This window comes from Eublepharis macularius, chromosome 19 (assembly GCF_028583425.1).
Source record: "Eublepharis macularius isolate TG4126 chromosome 19, MPM_Emac_v1.0, whole genome shotgun sequence".
Classification (NCBI taxonomy): domain Eukaryota; kingdom Metazoa; phylum Chordata; class Lepidosauria; order Squamata; family Eublepharidae; genus Eublepharis; species Eublepharis macularius.
In genome coordinates, this window is record NC_072808.1 from 2,117,626 (window position 1) to 2,145,117 (window position 27,492).

A 27,492-nucleotide genomic window follows, 5' to 3' on the forward strand; every position below is an offset into this window, starting at 1 on the left:
TCCTCTGCTCTTAAGATTGCATTTCTCTGTCTCAGGAGGAGCATTAAGGACTAGAAACTTGAGCTTCGTTTCTTTTTTAAAACAAAAGCAGAGATTGTCAGGGTTCTGCGTTCTTCCTGACCTGTCTATTTCCACATTTGCAAGATGCAGTTTAAAAAATCAACACAGCTCTTTTTTGGACCAGATATTTCTGTATCAAGAGTATTTTGTTTAATGACCCTTCCAGTATTTGGAGTGGGGGGTGATGGTTGAGGGACCTTACTGGCCCCAATGTTGTACATCTACAGTGGTCCCTTAGAATGCCTCTTTCTGAGAGCAAGGATCTCCCCTGCCACTGCCGACACACACACACTTCTTTGCCTCTGTTTGTGTTTCAGTCTTGTGGTCCACGCTTTTCTGTCTTCCAATTAAAAAAAATATCTATGGTAAGGGGTTCTGGCAGCTCTGGACTATTTCTGTTGAATGCATGCTAAAGTGCATCAGTCCTGTGAAGTCTACGCCTCCTCACATCCTCCTATTTCTTCAGTCACAGTTGGATGTTGTGCTAGCATTACAAGGAACAGAGTCAATGTGGGGCTATCGGACACAGCCCTTTGTGCTACATCCAGGACAGAAAATGGCTGTACCACAGAAAAGGCACCTGTCCAGCAATCAGATCTCTCTACTTCATTCATGCAAGTGAGCCAAGCTGCACAGAATTCAAGAATGAGTAGGGCTGCCAGCCAATCAGTATTTCACTCGTCTCACCATTAATGGAGTCTTTAGAGCTAGCAAATGACCGATTCTTCCTTCTTCTGTCTGTGATTTGTCCTGCTCGGCTCCACCAAAGCCATCCAGGTTCTGCTCACTATGGTTTGGGTTCCTAATCTCTCCCCTCCACTGAGGCGTTATTGTTTTAATTCAAATGTTGGCCCTCTTAGAAGAATGTGTGCATGTGTACTGCTGCAGTCATTAGCCGATTTGAGCTGGGGGGAAAGTTACTTCCCAGTTAGACACTGAGCATTAACAATATCCTTTCAGTTTTCCTGAAGGGAAAATGGTGGCGGTGGGGGAAAGTATGCAATTCCATGCCGCTGTGATCTAATTGGGATTTTAGCGGAAACTGTCAAATGCGACTTTCTTGTGTTCTTCCTGTTCTTTCCTCCTCCTCCTCCTCCAAGACATGCACCCATGCCCGCCTCTAAAAAGGGCAAGCCTTCGTAGGCAGCTGCAGTCTCTCTCTCAACTTTTCCCAAGTGAAATGAATCCCCCACCTTCCCCCTGCCCTGGCAGCCATATCAGTACAACATGCCACAGATAGCAGCCATATTCCACACATGCCTAAACTACCAATGGCAGAAGGAGCCCCGATCTTCCATCTGATAACAGATGATGGCTCGAACTTCTGTTCGTCACTAGACACCAGAGCCTTTCAACGAGCTTTTCTCAGCTCCTAGCAAAAGATTGGCAAGCAAAAATGACCAAGCTACAGGGCTAATAGCGATGTGCCGATGTACTGTAGTTTAAGAACTCTGTGTCTGTTAGAATGGGACAGCTCAGTTCTAGTTACTCATCGTATATTTAATCGCCCAGGGTGCTTCTACCATGTAGAACAGAAATTCTGCACAGGGCTCTAAAGTATAGACTTCTGCAAACCCAGGTTTGCAGAAAATTTCTACATGTTTGGGGGTGTTGGGGTGCGAAAAACTACAAATGAAATTATGCCTGTACATGGGTAGATATCACCGCATGAGAACTTGTGAAAACACATCATGAGATCTTGGTTGCTGTTTGGTTTTGTTTCTATTTATGTGTTTTGCTTCATTTGACCCACTATTGTCTTCAATGGAGACTCCAAGTGGCTTACGTTATCCTCATCTTCATTTTATCAATGCAACAGCCCTGTGAGGTAGGATAGGTTGAGAATGTATGACTGGCCCAAGGTCACCATGGCAGGGTAGGGATTCGAACCTGGGTTGCCCAGATCCTAATCTGGGACTAGGACTATTTTGGTTGCTCAGAAAACAATGCGCAGTCCTTTGCTCTCCATACAATAAAAACCCGAGGAAGTGTTGAGTTTGGGAATGGTGGAGGAAGGAAAATCAGGGCAGAAACGGTGGGGAAAGGGAAAAAACAACAAAGAAAGAAGCAGTGGGGGGGGGGAGATAAGTCCAAAGAGGAGGGAGGGGAGGTGTAGAGTGGAAGGCTAGTAGAATTTAAAGTGGAAGAGATGTCAGTGGAAGGGAGGGGAGGGGGGCCACTAGCAGGTTCAGGGCCCATGTGATGGAAATTTCTCCTTCTTGTGAGTCCTCTTAGGTCCTCCACTTGTTTTGTATAAAACTTTGAAAACTGATAAAGTTCATTTATCATTGCTGCATCTTTGTGAGTTAGTTCGGTGCTATCATTCCTATGCTCAGAAAGATCGCATTCTGCAAGCAGAATATTTTATACAAATGAAGCACAATTTTGCTTGGTATATTTTGCATAATTTATACTTAGTTTACTCTGCAGCGATGTGAAAAAACAACAACAACCAGGCAAGCACGGAAACATTTCTCCCTAGCCTTTGCATGTCCTGAAATGCCCTTTGAGGCTTCTGAGATTTTACCAAACCTTGCCTATATATTTACACAGATGAAAGGGGGAAATCTTGCCTTTAAAAAAAAAAAGGATCAAAGCCGAGATTGCTGAACTCTGATTTTAAAGGCTACATCTGTACACTGTGAACCTGAGAGAACGTGATGCGCACAGCCCTGATTAATAATGTCTGCTTTACATAGATCGGGAATGGAGCCAGTCACGGTGGCTCATTTCCAAGGCTGGGCTCTTCTGTCTGAGGGAGTATCTTCAGTATTGATATAATTCTTTCGCTTACGCATCACTGAGAATCCAGACAGTGATCAACCCAAACGATGGCATTCCCATGTTTTCGTGGTTGTCATGCTGTGTTTTTTCCCCCAAGTGCTGTGAGCTCTAATGAAACAGCAACACAACCCTTTCAGGTGGGCACTGGCCACAGTCCTAGCGTCTCGCAGGGTGCAGAGGTGTGGTTTTCAACATACTTAGCAATGATTTATCACCTTGCTTTTCTCTTTTACCTGCCTACTTGTTCACCCCTACCAGCTCAAAGCTTTATTTCATACACCTTTCATTCTTGCCCATTTCAATTACAGCACCTGAAGAGCTTTCTTCCTTTCCGTGGTGTGTGTGTCCCAAACCTGATATTTACACACAGCCCGTTGAGCAAAAGAAAACCCTCACAGCCTCCCTCTCTAGCAGCCGCAGTTGTCGATTCCAAATGGGCAGGCACAGAGCCCTTTAAACAGCGTTTTAAACCCCAGCGACCAGATATTTGGCAGGGAAAATGTTTTTGGGTTGACTAAACAGAGTTTCCTGCCTCCCCCCTCAATATCTGGTTCTTAGAACTTTAACTTTTTTTAAGAAACCCATCTATGCAGTTTTGGATTGGTTGGCTACTGAGTTAATAGAAGTTTGAGTTTTGGTGGGAGGAATAATAGAATTAAAGTTGGGGGGCGGAGAATATATGCTGCAATTTAAACACTAGAAGTATGTCCTTTGTGTTCGCTCTGGAAGATGCTCAATTAGTGCTGAATATTGCTAGTGCTATTATAGCATGGTATGTATAGGGGATATTCTTTTTGCAGTCTTATGGAAGGACCTGCTATGACCTTAATAGCCCAGATGAGCCTGATCTCATCAGATCTTGGAAGCTAAGCAGGGTTGGCCTCGGTTAGTAATTGGATGGGAGACCTCCAAAGAAGACCAGGGTTGCAGAGGCAGGCAATGGCCAAGCACTTCTGTTAGTCTCTCGCCTTGAAAACCCTTGCAGGATTTGCCGTAAGTCAGCTGTAACTTGAGGGCACTTTCCACCACCATTACCATCATGGGTAATTAGGAATCGGAATACATTCTTCCAAGTCCAATGCCATTTTTTGCCCAATTGGTTCAAGTAATTGCTCATTTCTGATACTGACTCATTGTTTAAAGTTACCCTGCATTTATGTAGCTATAAATTTATGAAACCCGGAGCTGAGTAATAGTTGGATTGTTGGATTGGGATTTGGGAAATCAACCTCATTCTGCCAGGCGACCTTAGGCCAGCCACTCTTTCTTAGTCAACCTACCTCACATGGCTGTTTTGAGAATACAAGGGAGGGAAGGGGAATAAAGTCAACTGTTTGGGGTCCACATTCATCCCAATTTATGTAGTACACGACCTAGTACGGTTCTGATTTAACACAAATTTTGCTATGCCTAAATCCCATATAAGTTAATGGGAAAATAACTAGTGTCTAACTGGTTGGTGCCATTGCTTTCAATGGAACATGCAATTCATTCCTAAACCTGTTTACTTGGAAGTAAAGTTCATTATGGTTAATTACACTTCCTGTCAAGTAAATGTGCATAGGAAGCTGCATTAGAAGGTTTGCTTTGTTGGCGCCTAAGACTGCATGCAGTTTCTGTATAATTTTAACTGGATATTTTGCATTTTTGAAATGTTTGTCAGTCATCCTAGTTCTTTGGGATGGGTATGTAGAAATGTACCTGAATGGCTAAGAACTATGTCTATCCCTGCACCATTTTATAAAAAGCTTTCTCTAAAAGCACTTACTGAACATCAGTTAATGCAAGTCAGTTACCCCTTTATGTCTTTTAACCATTCTGTCATAATCACAGCCTGGATGGTTAAAGAGTAGTAAAATAGTGGTAATTCTACTTTAGTAATTCCAAAAGAGTAGGTAGCCTTGTTAGTCTGTTGCAGCGAAATTGAACAGAAGTCCACTAGTACTTTTTTGGGAGGGAGGTGGCTGTCAAGTAGCAGCAGAGGGGTTTTAAGGCAACATTCAGAGGTGGTTTGCCATTGCCTGCCTGTGGTACATTGCAACCCTAGACTTTCTTGGTGGCCTCCCATTCAGGTGCTAACTGTGGGTGACCCTGTTTAATTTCTGAGATTCATCATAAACTTTTATTCCATCATAAACTTTTGTGAGACAGAGCTCACTTCCTCAGATGCACCTGTTCGCTTTTGTTAGTCTTTAAGGTGCTACTGGAGCCCCTGTGATAGTCAAATGATGGATTTACCTTTTTCCAATGGTGCTTCTAGCTGGTGGGGATTGTTAGCGAGGAGTCTAGTAAACAATGCACAAAAGCTAGGAAGTGATTTCAGATCAATTTACAACCATCTCCACCTCCATGAGCTCTTAGGAGCAAATGGTTGAGTCATTGAGATGTTGACAACTTTGGGCATTTTACTATGTCTATGCTGATGACCCCGTCCTCCACATCTTAAGAAGCTGTGCCTGTTTTCTTCCTCTGCATGATCTTTGTTCTTAACACCCTTGGAATATTTTCCTTCTGAATGGAAATTGATGGGAGGCCATATAAGGTGAAGTAGATGTCATAAGCGCGAGTGGAGCCCAGCAAACAAAGAATTTGATATGCTCAAAAGAGGAGGTAGAGGTGGAGGTCAAACAAAATCTTGAACATTTGGACCCCCAACATCCAAAATGAAGATCATCAACTTTTCTGAAATAAGAAACAAAATGAAAAATAAAAGTTTATTTAGGAAACAAATCCCCTTTTCGGGCAACGTAGCTTGTGTGTTACAGTGTTTTTTTGCAAGCCTTCCAATTACAAAATGCTCACCTGATATGTTGCAAACTTCTTCTGTTGGCAATCTGACCTTATCAAAGCTTTTGTGAGTCACCCCTAAAGGCAGAAATCACATGTGCAAAAAGGCACTCACGCTATCAAGTGTGTGACTTGGGACCTTCTTGTAATGAAATGTGCAAAAGTATATCAGCATCTCACCAAATGCAGATTCAGTGTATCGTGATGACAGGTTTTAATATGTTGACAGGACAACGTAGGGAGAGAGGCAGGTAGAAAAGGAAAGGAAGCCCTTTCTGCTTAATAGCCTGGATGCACACAAAGTGTTACTCTGATTCTCATGCAAAAATTCTCATGCAGGACATCTTCATACAGGATGTCTCATGCAAAAATTCTCTGGGTAACCTTGAAAGGCAAGAAGGTACCTCTTTGGAAGTTAAGGAGGTCGCCCTAAAATAATTAATATTTATTATTTCCTTTGCCTTTTTGTTTTCCATCCTCAACAGCCTCATTTTCTGATCATCCTTTGGGAAACAATATGCAGGTTTTGGTTAAAATGCCTGGAAAGACGATTGATACGAGGGGAAACATTGCACTGGCAGGACTGCAAAAATCCATGTTTTGCTCTCCAGATTCTTGCCTGGCCTTGCCCATGGAGCTTCCTCGCAAACATGCATATTGCATTCCCGTGTAATATTTTTGACGGATCCTTTCTCACCTAAATGCCATTAGAATCAGCCCTTCTAGACTTTAAAATCCTAGACATTAGAACCAGAAACTAAACAAGTGTGGATGACAGGACAAGATGCCAAGGGACAGTAAAACTGTCGATAGTTGGTAGTGCCTACGATCAAGTCCTGTGATGTGGGATGGGGCTGTCTAATCTGGACACCAAGGAACAGTGGATTAGAAAGCAGCTTGAACTCCTTGGCACTGTTGGGATTCTAAGTGGGGAAATCAATTTCACAGTACAAGATGGACCATGAAAGGGACACGAAGCTCTGTGGCCTTCACAAACAAGCCCTTTTGTGGAATGACAGGTCCTCGAAGTTTTGGCGCATTCCCCAGAAGTTTCCTCCTTTGGCTTTGAAGAATTTTGCTTTAAAAAAAAAAAAGCCCAAACTCCTTTGCCGTCCCCAAAGCATTGGTCAAAAACAGAAGCTGCAATTCAAGTTCTGTAAAAAGTTACAGTGGCAGTTTAAAAATAGCTTTATGGGCCCTCCCTTGTGTGTTTCTAAGGAGCCTTGAGGTGATTAAAATGGAAAGGAGTCAAATACTGGGTTTATTTCTTATCTTCATTATGCTCCCAGTTTGACCTTTTAAAAACCTTTATTTACAGGCGGAGACCTGTTTGAAGAGTTTGAGGCTTTTCTTGCTGCTGTGTTTGAACTTAGCATCTGTGGCAATTACGCTTTTTTTTTTTTTGGAATTTTGCCATTTTGAACTCAAATTCAGAATTTATATCCTGTTTTGCAAATTTCACCCAAAAATGGGCTGTCAAAGGATGGTAATTTATTTTGTGTTCATATTGATGCTGTGAAAACTTGTGACTGGTAATCCGGCAAGAGGATTGCATTGTGGGCTATGTTCTAGGACCATCACATCTTTTATTAGCAATTTTTTTGAGCCTTTAATGATAGAAATTCAGCAGGTAAAGCTTTTCCATCATTATTTGCATCACCTTCTTTCTGTAGCTGACAACAGCTGATCGCTGCAGCCAACACTCCTCCCACATACCTTTGGCTAAAAGTTATCTGCAGGATTTCACACACAACTTAATTTTGCACTCTGCCCACCAATGCACAGGCGGGGGGGGGGGGCTGAGATGTCTGTAGTGGTTATTTGATTGGGATGACCTAAATTATATTTTAATGATTAGTGGAAACATCAAAAGCTGATGAGTACACAATGCAAAACATGTTTCATGTACAAAATAATCCATAAAAACTAACAGATTTAGTGTGACATATGATTTGATTAACTCAGCACCACAAGGGTCTAGTCCGTGAAAGCTTGTGCCATAACACAACTGCTGGTCTTTTAGATATTGTGCTACCTTTTTACAACCTAATTTAGCTGCCCATATGAAAATTGATCATTTATATTTCAGCTGCACATTACAGTTTAGAGGACTCACGGTTTTCCATCTATTGCATAGCATATCCCAAAATTTCGAATGCAAATATCTGTGGCAAAACTTTACCCGCTCCATTCTTTATCCATCAACACCAATATTTGTGTTTCCTTGCCAATGAACAGTGCCATCCTAAGCACAGTTAGGAGTGTGTAAGGGTGCGCTTAGAAGAGTGCCCACTTAATGCCCACCCAGAGCGGTTTACAAAGTGTGTTATTATTATCTCCACAACAAAACACCCTGTGAGGTGGGTAGGGCTGAGAGAGCTCTGACAGAGCCGTGACTAGCCCAAAGTCACCCAGCTGGCTTCAAGCGGAGGAGTGGGGAATTGAACCCGGCTCTCCAGATTAGAGTCCCACGCTCTTAACCACTACACCAAACTAGCTGGGGGGGGGATTCTACCCAGCCTTGCACTTTTTGGGGGGCAGAATGCAAAGAGAAGTGGCTGTGCAACTTTCTACTTTTAGGATGTTGAAAGCTGCACATTAGTCAACTCCAACTCTTTTTCACTCCGTTTTCTTTCTGTAAATAAAAAGATACTTGGGACATAAAGTAACCACAGACACTCATTGATTTTCTTCTTGGGTTACATTTTTATCCCAGTCAGTGTGTAACATTTTCCCCTGGAAAACTGATCCAGGGAAGCTTTGAAGTGTAGGTTGGTGTGAACCTTTGCACCTTACAACATTTCCGTCATTACCGATAGATGCTAGGGACAGAAAAATAGCACCCCCGCCCCGTCCATCCCAACTACAATTTGTGTACATTTTTTCATAGCGCTTTCGTTTCTCTACTGAATTTATTTCAATTCCCCCAAAGAGGAATAATAAGCAAAAGATTTGTCCATACACCACGAGTACAATGCTTAATATTTATAGGCACACATAAATGTCACTGTACATCTCAGATGTTATCAAATTACATTTTTGAGACAGCAAATATATTTTTAGCTTACAGATGGGCAGCAGCTGTCCAGACTGCACCTATAGCTGCAGAATTACAGTCCTTCATATATAGTACAATGGTTGGAAATGCATTGGCTATACAAGATGGTTAATAGCACATCTCAGCATATTCCACATGGGTGCGTGGATGCTGCTTTTTTGATGGTTTTGGAAAATGATTTGGGGCAATTCTGAGAGGAATTTCAGCGTTGCAGCAGCCCCCAGCACGATTGCCATCAGACCTGTGCTTTTGTGTAGGCACAATGTGGGGTGGGGGGTTTAAAGCTAAACTACAAGAGATGAATTACATGTGGACAAACATGTGAAGGGAGTTGCAATGTTAGGTGGAAAGCCGAGTTGGGAAGGCGTTGTCAATTCCCCCCCTCTATAGAGCCAGCAAAGATCGCTCCTCAGTGGGTTTGCTAATTTCCTCTTCACCTCCTAGAAGGGGAGGGGAAACTGACAGAGCCTTCCAGAGGCGAAGAGGAAATTAACAAACTCTCTGAGGAGTGATCTTTGCAGGCTCTGTAGAGAGGGGGAATTGACAGAGCCTTCCGATCTGTCTTTTAAAACTCAGCTTCCCGGCTAGCATTGCGACTCCCTTCACATGAGGGTCCTCATGTAATTTGTCTCTTGTAGTTTAGCTCCAAGCGGGGAATGGGTAATTATCAGCAGGTAGCGTTTGAATGGGACTTTGCGGACGTTGTTCCTGCACAGCTTGGTGCTGCTGTCGTGGCAGGGGTACATTATCACACCCTGCTGTGGAAGCAACTGTAATATTTATGTTGCACTTCTCCTAAGTATTCACCCACAACAATTCTGTCATTTTATTATTATCCACTATGGCAACATTGCCCACTCAGGATTGGAAAATACCTGGAGATTTAGAGGTGGAACATGGGAGGACGAAGGTTGGAGAGGGACCTCAACAGGGTATAATGGTGTAGAGTCCACCCTCCAAAGCCACCATTTTCTCCAAGGGAACTGAGCTCTGTGGCCTGGAGATCAGTTGGAATTCTGGGAGATCTCCAGCCACCACATGGGAGTTGGCAAACATCGACTATGGTAGTTATTAGGAGGAAGGGGAGGGTGAAGCTCAGACAGTCAAAGGCCTGGTAAGATCTCAGCTAAAGACTTTGTGGCTCACAGTTCATCATTTTAATAACTGTGCTATGTCGGTCGTTAAAAGCAGGGCTTTTTTTCAGCTGGAACGCAGTGGAACGGACTTCCGGCACCTCTTGAATATGGTCACATGGCCAGTGACCCCGCCCCCTGATCTCCAGACAGAGGGGAGTTTAGATTGTCCGCCGCACCACTGGCATGGAGGGCAATCTAAACTCCCCTGTCTGGAGATCAGGGGTTGGGACCACTGGCCATGTGACCATTTTCACCGAGGGCGATTTAAACTTTAAAAAACTCCCCCCCTTGTTCCAGCTGACCCAAATTGACGTCATTGTGTGGTCCTGAGTTCTACCACTGAGTTCAACCACCTCTTTTCCCAGAAAAAAAACCCTGGTTAAAAGGCATTTGAAGAGTTAGCCGGGATTTGAAATAAAACCAGTGGTCGGTTAACAGTGTATGGTATGCCAAAACGAAGAGGTATTGGCATGGGTGTATAATAGGGCTATGTAAATATCAGTGTTCTCTTGCAAAATAGGTTGAGGCCAGGGCCAGGTCTATTTGTGTTAATCTGTAATGGAATACAATGCGTAGGTAATTATTTACTCTGCAGAGTCCCGTATCCTAGGGCACCACTACTCACAAATATTCAGTTAGCATAAAGTGCGGTGGTTGTAGCCCTGGTGGAGCTGCAACAGAACCTCGAAGCCCTAGATTCTAGTAAGCATTTTCTGATAAAGCAACTCAGCCACACACTAATCTGGAAGTAAGCCAGAGATTTAGGGATCCTGGCTTTCAGGTGTTTTCCCAGCTCTCTAACAGGAGGCAGCATGGTTTTTTTTTGGGACTGGAGAGACCAAGGTTTAAATTGTGGTTGGCTACAATTGCCATCCTCCAGATAGGGTTTGGAGATCTCCGAGAATCCAGACTACAGAGATCAGTTCCTCTGGAGAAAATGGCTGCTTTGTAGAGTTGCCAGCCTCCTGGAATTACAGCTCATCTCCATACAACAGAAATTAGTTCCCCGGGAGAAAAAGGCTGTTTTGGAAGGTGGACTATGTGGTATTATACCCCGCTGAGCTCCCTCCCCTCCTCAAACCTTGCTGTCCTCAGGATCTACCCCCATATCTCTAGGAATTTCTCAAGCCAGAGTTGGCAGCCCTACCTGTATGCTGTTATACCCTGCTGAGGCCCCTCTCCTCCTCAAACCCTGCCCTTCCCAGATTCTACCACCAAAATCTTCAGGAATTTTCTAGACTAGAATAGGCAACTTTATTTTCAACTATTATGTAGTCTTCATGGCCTTGGATGTCAACATCTCCCAAGGTTGTTGTTCAGATAAAGAATAGTTGACAGGTAATCCATATTGAGCTTGCTGGAGAAAGAATGGGATACATGGGTAATAAAATCCCCAAGGGTTAGCCATGTTTATCTGTTGTAAACAAGAGAATCTTGTAGGACCTTAAGGTCGAACAAAGTTATTGTGGCACAACTTGTCATTAACACGTGCCAACTTCACCAGATCCACAAAGTGTTACATTCAGTTGGCAAAGACAGATGTGTGCTAACGTACATGCAATAAAAATAATCGAGATGCAACTGTTTTCAGTGGTAAAGAAGAGAGCCCAGGAGGCCAAGCTTTTCCATTGACAATGGGGAAAAAAGAGAGTTGAAATTCAGGGATTTGATTTTTCTAAACGTGAAGCAGGTTGGAGTATCTTTCCATATGTTATTTTTTAGGAGGGTGTCTCTTGTTTATTGTAGGCCATTGTGTGTCCATCAGTGCAGTTGTGAGGCATCTTTTGGATTATCTGTTTTCTGAATGTGGTTGGAGGCCTGGGGTTTTTTTTTGTATGTTGTAGTTGTCACGTTTCATGTGTAGACTTGCAATCTGCCTCCACCCCCAAAACATTCTTGTATCTCAACTCTTACCCAAGTTTGTGATTTCATCTAGACAGGAGAATGTTGCCTTCAAAGTCTGTTTCCCCCGCCTTCCGGCCTTGGCTACTGACAGACTTGGGTCAGCTTCTCTTGTTCCAACAAAACAGAGAGTTACCTTAATGAAAACAGCCATAAACAACTCTTTGGGTTCTAGGGAGCCTCTAGATGCCAAGCAAAGATGTTTCCTTTCCTTTTTGGCTATGGGATGTAAACTGTAGTAGGCACCTTTGTTACAGATTGGAGGGCCGTGCAAATCACCTCATTCTTTTTGGGCTTAAAAACTAGGATATCTGGAACCTCTGAAGGGAAAGCTATGCTTCCTGTAAGGACTTTTTAGATCACTAAAGTATATGAAACTTAACAAAAATCTCAATATTTCCCATTGGATATACACTGACAGAGCCTATTCACACAGCCGCTTTAGTCAACGCATGGTAGCTGTCAATCATCATACAGATAGTTTTTTTTTTAAATGATCTAATCAAAAAGAGAATTGAACAGTAGCAAACCAGATTGTAGGAGCATGGGTTTGGTCTTGTTAAGAAAGCCCACGGTTGCCTTAAGTAATAGTTCATCTCTGTCTGTCTCTGTGGGGCCACAATATAGTAGGTGGGAAAAGACCTATATCACGGGTGTAGTTGGCTTTTTGGTTTGACCTTTGGATGTCCTGAGGCACTGGGCATCTTCGGAGACATTCCCCCCCATCTTTTCTTCAAGGGGCTCTTGGTGGAGTACAGTTCTCCCATTTATCCTGGGGAGATAGTTTAGGTTGAGAGAAAGCGATTGATCCAAGATGAGTTTTATGGGGACCTGGGATTTAAACCTGATTCTCCCCAACCTGATCCAACATCTGCGCTACATCCTGGCTCACACTGAACTTGGAGTGCAAGAGTTTCCCTTGTAGGCTTTAAGATGGAATATCCTGGATCTCTTTCCCTGAGCCATCCAATTCATAATGAAACCCAGACTTTTAAAGATGGTAAAGCAAGAATGCTTCCCTATTTTCTTTAGTGACTGTCTGGGAAAAAAAGGGAATTCTGCAGATGAATAGCAGTGTGGGGCCTGTCTTCAAGAAGCACGTACCCCACTTCCCTTTATACCCTCCCATTCAAATGACATTATCAGGGCGGGGAGTGGGTGTTGCATTGCACATCCTATGTGGCCAATAATGTTCTGTGAAATAAAAAAAATCCCAGCTACCCCACAATCAGGTGTTCTAATGGGGGGGATGTGGTTATGGGGAGGGGGAAATGGCTCTTATCTCAGCCCAGCCAGAAACAAAAGAGGTCTTTTTCCCCCAGCTGCTCCGTTCTGAGTCACGTCTGGGTCTTGAATAGCAGCCCCGCAAAAATACTTGTCACTATGACAAGGGGACAAAACCCAGCGGTCCTGGCTGCTAGCCCTCTCCTTCTTCCAGCCCACTAGAGGTTACTTCCCCCACCACTCCTCTGCCACCCAAGCTGACCAAGCTTGGATCCCAGAATGCATGATCCAAGTCTTTCCTATACTACACTGTAATCTGGATGAGTATCCCTATAGAAGGGAGGGGGAACGGAACGGAATCTAGGATTCTTAGCTTGTGGTGTCCAGAGCGGCAGGAAAACCAGAGGGGGATTGTTATGTGACAAAGGAGATGACTGAGAGAGGCAAACACTTCCCATCCATCTTTTCATCCCCCTCCACCCTTATCTCCTCAGGAAAGGCCTTGATGTGTCTGGCTGTTGCCTGCCTCCCGGGACGGAGCCACTGTCTGGACGGAGGAGTGGGCCGGGCTGTCAACACCCCCTCACCCTCTGCCCATTGAACAAAGAAGGCTGACAGACCAAGACTGCAGCAAGAAGGCGCTGGAATGGAGTCATTGTCAGTGGCTGGGGCGGGAGGGGGAGGTATAAATAGCAGCGTTCTTATTTTGGGCCACTTAATTTCATGATATAAAGCGTGATAACAGCACAGAGTACAAATAAAGCATACAGTCTAGGAGTTAGAATAAGGCGGTGGCTGAGAGCTGGGGTTTTCATTCTAATAACTCCCAGCTCAAGGGGGCAGTAATGGGAAACCGCATGGAAGGACTGAAGCATCATGCAAACTCTGGTGTCCACATTGCACACTCTTTCTAAGCATGTGGGTTGGATATGACTGTGAAGGCGGGGGGTCAGGGTCCTCAGTGGAAAGCGAACTGTGAAGAGGGTGCCTTAAAAGGCACTGGCTCAGAGTGTCTCTGCACGAAACATCTGACACATGAAGAATACGTGTCAGGAGATGCAATGGTAGCCAGGAAGGGTAGTTTAAAAAAAAACAGAGCCTGCGGCAGGGCAAAGGCTTTGCTGTACACGGGAGCTGTGTGAAGGGGCTGTGAAATGCCAGAAAGGAAACTTCAGCCCATTAGAACCTCTCCAGGTCCAAGCCTGGCTCTGGAAGGCAGCTCCAGCCCATTTCCATTCCTCACTGCCCTCTGGCTGCCATCTCACACAGTTTTAGACTAGAGAGGTGAAATTGACAGAGCCTTTGGGGAGGCGAAGATGAAATTAACAAACCCTCTGAGGAGCGATCTCTGCCGGCTCTGTCTTTTAAAACTATGCTCCCTGGCTAACATCGTGTCTCCCTACACTTGACAAACATGCGCTGAGGCGTCTTGTGTAAAGGGACTCTTAGAGAACACAGAAACAGAAACCTGGGATTTTTGTATTTCATTGGCTCCTAGATAGATGTCGTGAGGTGAGGGAATATCCCAGAGGCAGAGGGATTCTGGTTGAAAGAGTAGTAGCCAAGCCACCATATCTGTGGGAGTCCATGTGGGGGCTCAGGCTGTCCTAATGGCAGGCCTGCTCTCTCCTCCTCAAGGAATCTTGCGGCAGGATCTGTTAAGTCTCTGCTAGGGTGGAGTAGTCAAGTAGGCCTAGATTTCCTTCGCTTCCCCATGGATAATCATCCCATTGTTGTCCAGCCAGGACATCGCCGAGGGCCATCTCGGCACAAAGGGGCCTGGGGAGCACAGCAGCCCTCTCCAGGCACAATGAGGTCCCTGTGTCCGGGCTTCCCTCCCCTTCCAGAGCTGGCAGGGGCTTCCATCTCCACACCCAAAAGAATTAGTTCTTCTGTGGCTGCTGGGACCCTTGAATTGACTGTTGGGAGTTACAAGATTTGAACTTTATCAGATGTGCCAGGAGAACGATTTCTCTCTTCACTCCGCTGGAAATATATTTCAAAAGCCATGTAGCTGATACAGTCTGGAGTCCTCCCGAGTCCCCATTGGTAGCCAAGACCAGCCACAAATGCATCTCTCTTCCCTGTACCCCAGCTAAATATACCATGGCAACGTGTTTGTTTGGGATGCCAAAGTCCTGCACTATTCCAGGTCCAAAACCAGCCCGTGAGTGTCTTATCCCTTGGGGCTGTTGGTTGGCTAAGACTGTTGATTGGTTGGGTTGTTTGTTTGTTACGTATTTGGCAAAAGAAGCTGCCGAGCCAGTTTGCTGGTGTGTCAGTTCTTCTGAGGCAATTGTGGGAGGTTTGCGGGTTTTGGAAGGTTCCTGTTTAACCCCTGTGAACTTTACAGATGTGAAGCAAGTGTACACACCCAAGCTGGGGCTTACTGGATGGCTGCAGGGGATATCAATGGTTAAACAGTTTGCAACTCACAGTTCTTTCCCTCTGTTCCCTACTGGAATGTGACATCATTACACACCCTTACCCATAATTATACAACAGGTTCAGGTATAAAGGGGTGGGTTTTTTTTTTGCTCAGGTGAGAGGTGCATGGTACATGCCTGCCAAGAAACCATGCCACAGTGCCCTAGGAACAGAGTGCTAGACATAGTGATCGAGTGGAGTGCAAGTGGAGCGCAAGTGAACAGGGAGGAATACATGCGAGTCTGTTCACTTGCCATTCAAGTGTAACTCGTCACTTCTAGCTTGGCCCTTGGACTGGGGAAACCTGATAGCCCCGTGTGGCAAATTTGGCTGTTTGGAGGATGAACATGGGATAATCCCATGTATGCCGTCCTGAGTTGCCACAAGAAACAATAAGAAACAATTGGTTAAATAAATAAGTGCTGCATTTCTCACTCAGAAATCCTACGAAACCTCGTCAACAGAAGTATAGTGTCCAGATCACATGAAGTGATGGTATCGCTCTACTCTGCTCTGGTTAGACCTCACTAGAGTATTGTGTTCGGTTTGGGGCACCACAACTAAAGAAGGATATAGACAAGCTGGAACATGTTCAGGGGAGTGCAAGGAAGATGGTAAGGGGTCTGAGGCTAAGTCCTATGAGGAAAGGTTGAAGGAGCTCGGTATGTTTAGCCTGGAGAGGAGACAATTGAGAGGAGATATGATGATAACCATTTTCAAGTACCTGAAAAGCTGCAGGGTCCCCAAACTTGTTGAAACTGTGGGGCACCTTGGAATTTTGAGGAAAAGTAATGGGTACCACAACCACCAAATTGCTACAGTGGGCACAATTGCCAAAAAAAAAAAGTTGTGAGGTCCTAAGCCAAGCATTCTCCTGCAATGAGGGCAGCCATTTCCAAACTGGTAATCCAAACTGCTACACTCCTGCTCCAATGAGGTGGAGGAAAGCCAGGAATTGGCTCTTTGATTTGAGGAAAAGGCGTTCTGGGGAAGAAGCCGGTGGGCACCAGGAAACACATTAGTGTTTCCTGGTGCCACATTAAGGACCTCTGCTCTAGTGCTAGAGAATGTTTAAAGATGTTGGCCTTGGGAGAACAGAAGTGCCTGAGAGCGGAACCACAAGTGACGCCTGACACAGGTTGGACACTTGTCAGCTTCCCTCCAGTTTTGATGGGAAATGTAGGCAGCTTAGTGGAATGTTGGACAAGTGACAGTTGAAAAGTCCGTTGGGCAGCAGTCGGAGAGCCAAGCTGCAAGACCAGGACGCCTACATTTCCCATCAAAACTTGAGGGAAGCTGACAAGTGTCCAATCTGTGCCTTTTGTCACTTGTGGTTCCGCTCTAAGGCTGAAGGAAAGTCCTGTGCAGCGGAAGACTGGCTCCACAACTGAAAAAGGGTGCTGGGCAAACAGAAACAAGTCTCAGGAAACAGAAACCAGCAGTAACATTTGTGTACAGGGGTAATTTCCTTTCATTCAGGAGTAGGGTTGCCAGCTCCAACTTGGGAAATTCTTGGAGATCTGGAGGGCAAAACCTGGAGAAACCTGGAGAAAGTGGGGTTTGGGGAGAGAAAGGACCTCAGCATGGCATAATTCCATAGAGTCCCCCCCCCCCCCAAATAGCCATTTTCTCCAGGTGAACTTATCTCTGTGGCCTGGAGACCAGTTGTAATTCTGGGAGATCTCCAGCCACTACCTGGAGGCTGGCAACCCTAATCAGGAGACAGGGGCTCTGAGCTAAGGGATGGTGTCTGGCAGATCAGGAGGTGGAGTGTGGTATGGTCAGGGCGGAGCCTGTTGGTATTTGGTAGGTCAGGGGAAGAATCTGGCCATGGCAGGTGCCTCGGGGTGAATCCAGGGGTGTAGGTAATTTAAATTTCTTTTCCTTGCTATCTCTCCTAGGGAAAGGGGCTCAAAGCAGAAGATGGGAAGTTCCATTGGCCACTTTCTTACTGGTGCTTGGTGCCAACCCATATTGTTTTGATGGCCATGGGTGGAGGAGGAAAATCTCACCTTGAGCATATTCTAATCCCTCGCCTCCTTCCTTTATAGTAAAAAGTCCAGTAGCACCTTTAAGACTAACCAACTTTATGGTAGCATATGCTTTCGAGAACCACAGCTCTCTTTGTCAGATGCATCAACTGTGGTTCTCAAAAGCTTATGCTGCCATAAAGTTGGTTAGTCTTAAAGGTGCTACTGGACTTTTTACTATTTTATAAAAAAATAAACATTCATATTCTTTGCAAAACTTGGCTTCTGTAGTTTTACTGTTGGCTTTTCGGTTTTCTAGGGAATTCAGATTTCGACAGATTCAGTTCTATTGTAAAACAGATTCTTGGTTTGCATTCAGCTTTGAGTAACAACAGATTTTCCCTTTCTAGATTTGTGATGGGTGTTATATACAGATCTGGATACAAAGGGAACTTTGGACTTGTGTCTCTCAAACAGCAGTTTGGACAAATTGCTTGGGCTAAAGTGGGGGGAGGAAGGTTGAAAAGAAGTTCCTTATAAGTCATTGGGGTCAACATTTCAAAGGAAATAGTCAGACATTCTCTGGGATGTGCCCAGGCTCCTGCTAAAGCTATTTGAAGTTGCTACTTGCTACCCTTCTGAGAAATTGTTAAAACTACTTCTCCCCTTTGATGGCAGTGCCTGGCTGCCAAAGGAGAATTTAAAACAGCAGATCAATAGGAAACATGTCAAAAGTGTATCAAATCAAAGAAAAAAAGCAAATTATAACAAAAAAAAAGGTTTTGTGGGTCGATCCATGATGATCTCACTTGTGATGGATATTTAACTTTATTAATTGAATGTATTGACATTCTTTTTACCCTGTCCTCTTCCGAAGAGGTCTGACCTGGGCCTGACTTTTTTCACTGAATCCGAGCCGGTGGACTTCCCCCCCGCACTTTCCAAATAATTCATGTGCCTCTTTCCATCTCTTGTTGCAGTCTGTGCAGGTACTCTCAACGGGCTCAGCGTGACCGGCGATGCGCCGCAGCGGTACCAGACACTGCATAAAATGTACAACAACTGCGAAATTGTGATGGGCAACCTTGAAATTGTACTCATTGAACAAAATCAGGACCTTTCCTTTTTGCAGGTAACAAGGGCAAAGAAAGGGGATTAATTGTTGCGGATGGGTGGGGGGGGGGACACAACTGTGGCAAAGTTGTCATGTTCCATCAGCTGCAGTGGTCTGTGCGGGTGTGGCCTTAGCCAGGCCCGGGAGGCATCTGAGGCAGCTGCCCTGGGCCGGGAAGTTCTCCACCAATCATGCCCCCCTCCCCCAGCAGAGGGGGAAGTAAGGGGAAGAGCAAGCAGGCTCCATGTGTGCCCACCCCTCTCTGGGCTGCTGCCACGTGCATCTCGCTGTCCTGTAGTTCTGGGACCCCCTCCTCAGCTTTTGCCAAGTACCCCAGAATCGCTAAGACTGCTACTGAGTCTGTGCTTGCTCTTTGGGGCAATAAGAAGAAAGGAGTAGGGTTTTCAATACAGAGCAGGGAAACTGAAACTTTGACCAAAGGGGCGATAGTAGGCTTAGAGCAGTTAGCCGCGTTAGTCTGTAGTTGCAAAATAGTCAAGAGTCCAGTAGCCCCTTTAACCAACTTTATTGTAGCATAAGCTTTTGAGAACCACAGGTGCATCTGACGAAGACAGCTGTGGTTCATGAAAGCTCTTGCTACAATAACGTCGGTTAATGGTAGACCTGGTGACCATATAAATCTGGCTTCCTGCAAACTTTGGTTTAGAAATTCACCAAAGAGAGTTTTGTGAATGTGTGCTCTCTCCACCGCTGCATGGAACCATTTCTCCCGTTCCTTTCCTTCGCTGAGTTTTGCAAACTGTGATCCTCTCCTTCAGACCACGGTCTGAAGTCAGTTTGGAGATCATCGTATCAAAACTCATGGATCTTGGAATCCAACCCCAGTGAATTCAACGAACCTTACTTTCTAGCATGCATGTGTAGGCTGGCAGCCGTAACTTGCATCATTTAATTTGATCAGAGGATCTGAGTTTCTTGGCTGCAGTATTTGGGGTGCCAGAACAAAATGCGCACAAGAGGTGGCAAAGCCAGGGGACAGAAGCCCAGCTCTCCCAGCAACCGGGTTCTTGAGGTTTCCACAAGGCACGGCAACCCGGGTTTAAGGTGCTTCCTGACTCCTGTATCTTGCTCTATCTCACTGGGGCACCATACTTCGCTGGAAGTTTCCTCTCCCCTCTTCTTTCACCTGCTTCCCGATTTCCTGTCAGACAGGGCCCTGCCTCAACTTGCCTTCTGTGGCAGCAGGCAGGTAGACTTCACACACGGCTCCTAGCCTCTTCCCTGTCAAATAGCCAAGGTTAAGAAATGTGCCTTGTCAGCTTCCTGTATTTGAAGGTGGGGAGAGCGACGTAGTGCCAAAGCTGCAAGTTATTATATGATGCTTCCACTGGCATGTCGGGATCAGGCGGAGTTTGCCCTCTGGGAAGGAGCCAAGCCGAAGTCTTCCCCTTGGGCTGGTTGGTACTGCCCTTGGCCAAGCGTTGTGAGTTGGGGGTAACTTCCTTCAGTCCACATTGAAAGCAGTGAAGCTTCAGGTCGTGCCCCTTTCTCAAAGAAGCAGCTGGCAGAGAGGGAACAGCAACCTCAAATGGCCCTGTGAGGCATCAATCTAGATCGAACCTGCCCGCAACGTGTGGGATCCCTGCCCTGAGTGGGATCGGTTCTCTATGGTGGGATTGTGCAAATGGGGCCAACTCATAAGAGCCAGAATTAACTTTTTAAAAAAAATTTCCATTGACAACTGGCTCATTGAATGATCTCTGAAGTCACGCTGGCCCCTTTCCCTGCCCACTCATTCTCCCTCAAGGGTCATTTCTGTTTAATTTGAGAATGGATGACACGGACCCTACGTGGGTGGTAACCGCACCAAGATTTTCACACTCCCAAACAATTCCTCCGTTGGAATCATCTTAGAATTTTGGGGGATTCACGTGCTTTGACATTCAAGAGGGGAGAGTGCGATCATCTTGTGTGGTAAAGTCTTGTCCCTGGATAACTAATTTGATTCAAATGCTGAGACATAATTAACCTTTGAGACCCATGACAACCACAGGATGTTATCAGCAGTTATACAGCCAGGTAGCAAAAAAGGACAATTAAATAAACATCATCCCAGTAGATTTGCTGTGTTAGTCTGTGGAAGCAAAAACAAGAGAAGAGACTTGTGGCACCTTAAAAATGAATACATTTATAGTAGCATAAGCTTTTGAAGTCTGAGAACAGAGTGAGAGCCAAACTACAAGTGACGAATAACACAGGTTGGACACTTGTCAGCTTCCCTCAAGTTTTGATGGGAAATGTAGGCGGCTTGGCGAAATGTTGGACAAGTGACAGTTGAAAAGTCCTTTGGACAGCAGTCAGAGAGCCAAGCTGCAAGACCAGGACGCCTACATTTCCCATCAAACTTGAGGGAAGCTGACAAGTGTCCAACCTGTGTCAGGCATCACTTGTAGTTTGGCTCTGTGAGTCTGATCTAGCAGGGCTTGAGAGTGGATGCTTTGCTCTAGAATTCCTTACTGTTGTTTGCCATAATCGTTTCCGTCATGCTACCCCCTCAACAGAAGTATTTTTACAGTGGAATCCTAAACAGAGTTACTCCGGTCTAAACCCATGGATTTCAATGGGTGTAGACTGGAGTGACTCTGCTTAGGATTGTGCTGTTAGTGTATTTGCAATACTTGTACGGCACCGACAGGAAACAAAGTGTTCCGCAAGGGTCCAATATCAGGGAAGCAGTTCTGGGCAACAAGAGTAAGGAACAGAATTTGCAACTAAATAAGAGATTCGGGAAAACCTGTAATGACCTGGTCATTACATGGAAGGAACATCTTGCATTAAGCCCTGGAGTTTCAAGACATAGCTTGTTTTGAACTGTGACACGATCCATTAGTAAAGTTACTTGTTAGGCAATTGGGTAATGAATGGGTGGACGTGATGGTGCCTTCAATTTCCCTCTGACTCTTCCTAGACTATCCGAGAAGTGACTGGCTATGTTTTGATTGCCATGAATGTCTTCACATACCTGCCGCTGGAGAATCTGCGCATGGTGCGAGGGACCCAGTACTACGAAGACAAGTACGCGCTGTTCATCCTCCTCAACTATGAGAAAAATGTCACGCATGCTCTGTACCAAGTGGGTTTCAACCAGCTCACAGGTGAGCCAACGCCACAGGGGATGCAGATCTTCTCATGCCAGTCAGTGTATTGTTAAGCCAGGACTTACTGCTTCCTTCTTCCTTGTTCATAGATCCAGAGGAGTTAGCCATGTTAGTCTGTAGTTGCAAAATAGTAAAGAGTCCAGAAGCACCTTTAAGTCTAACCAACTTTATTGTAGCAGAAGCTTTTGAGAGCCACAGCTCTCTTCGTCAGATGCATTGTCAGCTTTCGAGAACCACAGCTCTCTTCGTCAAATGCATCACCAGCTTTCGAGAACCACAGCTCTCTTCGTCGGATGCATCTGATGAAGAGAGCTGTGGTTCTCGAAAGCTTACGCTACCCTAAAGTTCATTAGTCTTAAAGGTGCTACTGGGCTCTTTACTTCTTCCTTGTGTGAAACGGCCTTAGTGGGGCTCAGCGAGACTTTTACAGCATTCCATGAGATGAGATGACAAACATATGAAAGGCACCTTGTCCTTTAATGTTTGAACAAAGCTATGTTGCCAGGATTTGATTTAAACATCTGAATGTAAGATTCAGGTCCAGTAGCACTTTAGAGACCAACTAGATTTCCAGGGTGTGAGCTTTTGAGAACCAAAGCTCCCTTTGTCTACTGTCTGTTCTTCTACAGACCAAGCCAGCTACCTACCTAAAACAGCTGAATGTGTTTTCCTGGCTGTAGACACTCAGAATCCAGGCTCGCCACACAGCTCGCCACCCATTCCCAGTAATGCTTTCCTCCTTTGAATTATTGTCTATCAGTCCTAGTAATTATTTTCAATGCCAGGGCTCAACTTTGGGGCATACAATGGATTGACCTGAGCATGTGCAAAACTCCGTGCTTCACTCTTGTCTAATCCCAGCCAGCAGCCATTCATCTGAGGTTGGGAAAGAAATCATTCCAGACTGGAGAGTGTAACTTTTCCGGCAGAGTTCTCCTTTTTAAAAACGTAGTTGTGTTTGTTGCTGGATATCCATGCATAGGGAATTCCCTGTTGGCTGTGCGTTTGGCAGCAAAGAACAACAACAACATGGCACAGTGTAAAAACTTGTTTTATTCAGATATACTGCCCCTACACATTTTGCTGACGTTTCTTCAGGGTGTGTCTGTAAGAGTAATCAATATTATGTCGTTAAAACAGAATTAAAAATGCATTAAAAGACAGTAGATACTGAGCATAAGCAGAATGCATAAATATATCCAGAATCACAAAGCCATATCATGTACAAGTATATATTACAGGTGCAATGCTGAGATCTGCCTTGCTCACACATGCTTGCCACTTTCACATGCAATGAAAACAACCCCCCCTCCCCATACACACACTTTGTTAGCATCTATACTGCAGGCAAGATTAGAGTTGCCAGGTCCAGGTTGGGAAATTCCTGGAGATTGGGGGGCGCAAAGCCTGAAGAGGGTGGGGTTTGGGGAGGGGAGGGGTCTCAGTGGGGTATAATTCCATAGAGTTTACTCTTCAAAGCAGCCATCTTCTCCAGGGGAACTGATCTCTGTTGCCTGGAGATCAGTTGTAATTCTGGGAGATCTCCAGCTACCACCTGGAGGCTGGCAACCCTACCTAAAGACAATATATGGGGCTGGATAATCCATCAATCAGATCCTTGAGGGCCATTATTTTGTTTTGTTTTCTGCAAGAAAGACCAGGGTTTAAGTTGACTGGGAGTTGGTGGATGTGGGTCACTGAGGTTGTTACTGGGTGGAGTATGATTGCTCTGCGGGTAAACACGATGACTTCAGCTACTATGACAGGTGACCTTTTACCTATCCTTTATGCAGCAAACACATTCCATGGCTCAGGTTTCCCATAATCAACCCTAAAAAACATAATAGGCTGTTTAATAACAATAACATTCGATTTATATACCGCCCTTCAGGACAACTTAATGCCCACTCAGAGTGGTTTACAAAGTATGCTATTATTATCCCCACAACAAAACATCCTGTGAGGTGGGTGGGGCTGAGAGAGCTCTGAGAGAGCTGTGACTGACCCAAGGTCACCCAGCTGGCTTCAAGTAGAGGAGTGGGGAATCAAACCCTGCTCTCCAGATTAGAGTCCACGCTCTTAACCACGACACCAAACTGGCATCTGATAACTGGAGAGGTGCTATCTCGGAACACTTGGTTAGTAAGCCAGTATTTAGTAAGCCAGTATGCCTTTACCTAATTCCCATTCGTCTAATTTTCACTTCCCTGTAGAGGGTTTATTCTCTGTGTTTTTCTTCCTTAGATTAAATTACCCAATAAATGCAAAGCTTGCTCATCATGAAAGTATTGTATTATAGACTTCAATAAAGCCAAAGTTATGAGGAAGAGTCCTCAACCACAAATCAGTAGTATTGTTTGTGATTCTGCAAAGGAGAACAGCTAAATGGAAAATTTCACTTAGCTTGACAAATGCTGTGACCGTATGCACAGCTACCTGGGAGAAAGCCCCATTGAACAAAGCGGGACTGTCTTCTAAACAAAGGGTTGCTCTGTTAGTACCTTAATATAGGGAAGTGTGTGGCCTGAAAAACAGGCCCTGTCAGAATATCTTTGATCCATAAATGTTAAGTTGGAAACTATCAACAAAGATGAGTAGTTGCTAGGCTGCTAACAGAAGATGTAGATAGTGTGGCACCAGAATCTTACTTAAGACCTAAAACGAGATGGCCTGACTCAGTCAAAGAAGACACGTCCTCCAGTTTGCAGGATCTGAGCAAGTCTGTTAATGAGAGGACATTTTGGAGGTCTTTCATTCATAGGGTCGCCATGGGTCAGAGGTGACTTGATGGCACATAACACACACATAGGATCTTACCTAGGGTTGCCAGGTGTCCGGTTTTCCCCTGGAAAATCTTGGTTTTTTTCCTGCAACTGTCCAGGGGAAACATAGTTAAAATACCAGACATATAAATGTCCGGTATTTTTGAGCATGGGAGAGGAGAGGCGGCTGAGTGGTGACATCCTCGAGCTGTCAGCAGCACCAGCAGGGCCTTCTTGCACTAGCTTCACCACCTCCCTCTCCCCCTACTTCCGACCTCCCTGGGGAAGCAGTAGGACCGCTCGCCCGCACGATTGTCCGTTAGTGATGTCATCGCGCCAGGCCTGGGAGCACATGCAAGCAAACTCTAGGGTCTGGTTTATTTTTTTCTACAATCTGGCAAGTCTAATATTACCATGTGAGGGTAGGGGAGGAAAGACGGTTTTCAACTCAGAGGCAAAAGGCTATGTATTATTTAGTTCGTGTGGTGTATAGGATAGAAACTAGCACCATTTAGTATATAACGTTGAACCAAGGAGATGCAAGTTCAAATTCCTGCTAATTCATGAAACTCACCGGGTGACCCTGGGCTATGCACAACCACTTGATCTAACCTGCCTCGCAGGATTACTGCAAGGATAAAACAAGATGATCCCTGAGACTTAGGAAGGATGAATACAAATGTGACCAAAGAACAACTAGAACCTTTTGAAGAAGTTGCACTGGTGTTCTGTACATGCCAGTTGCATATTTCAGAAGCGTGATTTGTGTGTCCACATAGAATGTTTTATTGGGCAATGCATGGATTATCTGTGGGTAGAGTTTCCTTTCACAATAGGGTTGTCAGGTCCCTCTATCCTCCCACCAGGAGGGTTGGAACCTGGCACTTACCTTTTGCCACTTCCATGTTCATCTTCGTGCGTGTGTGCCCTTACTTCTTTGAGTGACATCATTGTGCCAGCCATGTGAGCGTTCCCGCGATACATATGAGGTTGATTCAGCCCGTTCGGGGCCCACATTGGCCCCAAACGGAGCACAGAAACACTCCCATGGGCAGTGCAATAACTTCACTTACAGAAGTGATGTTGCCACATTGATTGGGAGCGCATGCGCAGTGCTTGCTCCTGAGGTGCCTGCCAGTGGTGGGCAAGCTCCGGGAGCTTGCCCCCTTCCAGCAATGGCTGGGCAATTGGCGGATGAGGGGGCAAATCTCCGAGAGTTTGCTCGCCACCAGTGGGCACCTGGGAACTCTAATTCGTGAAGATCAGAGCCCAGGATTCTGACCTGCATGAACAGAAGCTGTGCCTGCATGGAAAATCCACATATTGACCAACATTCCAGGACTTTGGGAATCTTTGGGCCAAGCTACAAGTGACAAATGACACTTGAATGGCAAGTGAATTGAGTGGAGGAATACACTTGCCGTTCAAGTGTCATTCGTCACTTGTAGTTTGGCCCAGAGCTCTATGACAGAAATCTGGCTATTAAGAGAGAACTCAGAACTTCTGTCTACAGTTCCATAGGTCCATTGTGAGGGTTTGTATCAGTTACATAATGTTAATTTGCAGTGTAGGTGTGCCCTTATTTATGACATTTTGATGCCTGCCTTGGCACCCAGGACTATTTCTAGATCTTCCAGCAAAGTTATATGCTATAGAGATAGGAGGCTTAATGAAAATGTATGCAACAGTATAGCACACATGATGAATTTTGCAGTGCCTACAGTTAAAACAGCATACTAAAGTCTTTGGGTTACAGTATAAAGGTCTGATATGCTGTGCATAGAATCCTGCTCCCACTTTAAACTTTGATCTTTTATCTTTCACTAGCAAAATCCAGCCACTAGGTGCAGACCAAACCAGATCTCACACTGTTAATCTCCATACCTAACAACAGTTTGAATTTACTGGAATTGCTAGGCACGATAAGCCCTTTGGGCAGAGTGTCTAGGAGTCCGCCTGGCTGTGATCTCCTGGATCTTAGAATTTGTCTTCTAACATAAAAGCTAGTAGCTTCTACACCATCCTGAGACTCTCATCTTTTTTTTTAAAAAAAACCCCCAAGTTTCTAGCCCTTGGGACATGAAATGTAAATTTGTGGGTTGTTATATTCAGAATTGGGCTTGGTGGGGCTCTAAGCATTACGTTTGAGGCACTTTCTTTTTTCAGCGCGCGGGTTCCTTGTATCAGCTCCTCATTCTCTGCTTGAAATTTCTAATACCTGAAAATGATATAAGTACAAAACAGGTACATTAGGCATCAAAATTCTGCTTGTTAAACTTTGGATCGTTGTCATAGAATTCTAGAATCCATGAGTAGGGCTATAGTGTCCCCCCCGGGGGCAAATGGATTCTACAGAGTGGCTATTTAGCCATTTTGTCAACTCTGACAGTCATCTAGTTTCAATCACAGCCCCATCTGAGTCTTGAACAAATCTCTCTCTCTCTGCCTTGCTAAAGGTCCGTCAAGTAGAGATGCCACCGTGGCCTCCTCTATGTAAAGCAGACGTCTCTTGCTCAGCTCCCTCTGTACCATCTAGTGCCAAATCTTGCTGATGTGGGAATACTTAATAAGGAGGCAGTCCAGAGTTCCTGGTGAAATGTGTCGTGCCGGCAGGGCTCTGTACCTCCTACAAATGCACGGTACAAAGGCGAAACTTGGAATTAAGCCCCAAGTATAGCACCCTCTGTTATCATAGCTGCTTTCCCCCTAAATAAAAGGTTAAAGCTTGTAAGGTTGTGAAGCTAGAGAGGAAAGTGAGAGAGCAAAGCCCAGTGAAATGTCAGAGGGGATCTCTCGAAACCATCCATAAAGTCATCTTGTAGAACTGGGATACGTGAATGGTCCCTCTCACCCACAATCCGGGCTCTGACGGTGCTGGGTTAAATTGCATCTTTAAAAAGATGTAGGATTCGTGGGGTTCCCAGGTGCCAGAGCTTCAGGCCGTAATGCTTTCTCTAAGATTAGCTAGATAAACAGTCATGCAAAATAAGCAGATAGTCTCGATTTGCGTATTATACAGATGGTAGCTGTCCTCGGTGCACAAGTATTTTGATTTTAAGTACCGAGGCAATTGTTCTTAGGACACAGCTACTTTACAGTTGTCTGTGAATAGCTTATGTTTGGCTTAGAGTGGTGCCTAAAATTCTGCT

The 27,492-nt window shown here is 45.0% G+C and overlaps 1 protein-coding gene across 1 annotated transcript in view; it reads left to right on the top strand.

Moving 5' to 3' along the window:
- ERBB3 (erb-b2 receptor tyrosine kinase 3) overlaps positions 1–27,492 on the top strand; it is a 92,219-nt gene that overhangs the window by 19,917 nt on the left and 44,810 nt on the right. Inside the window, exons 2-3 of the mRNA XM_055003128.1 lie at positions 18,329–18,480; positions 21,392–21,578. Of these exons, the coding sequence (XP_054859103.1) occupies positions 18,329–18,480; positions 21,392–21,578 (339 nt within the window). The remainder of the gene's footprint in view (positions 1–18,328; positions 18,481–21,391; positions 21,579–27,492) is intronic.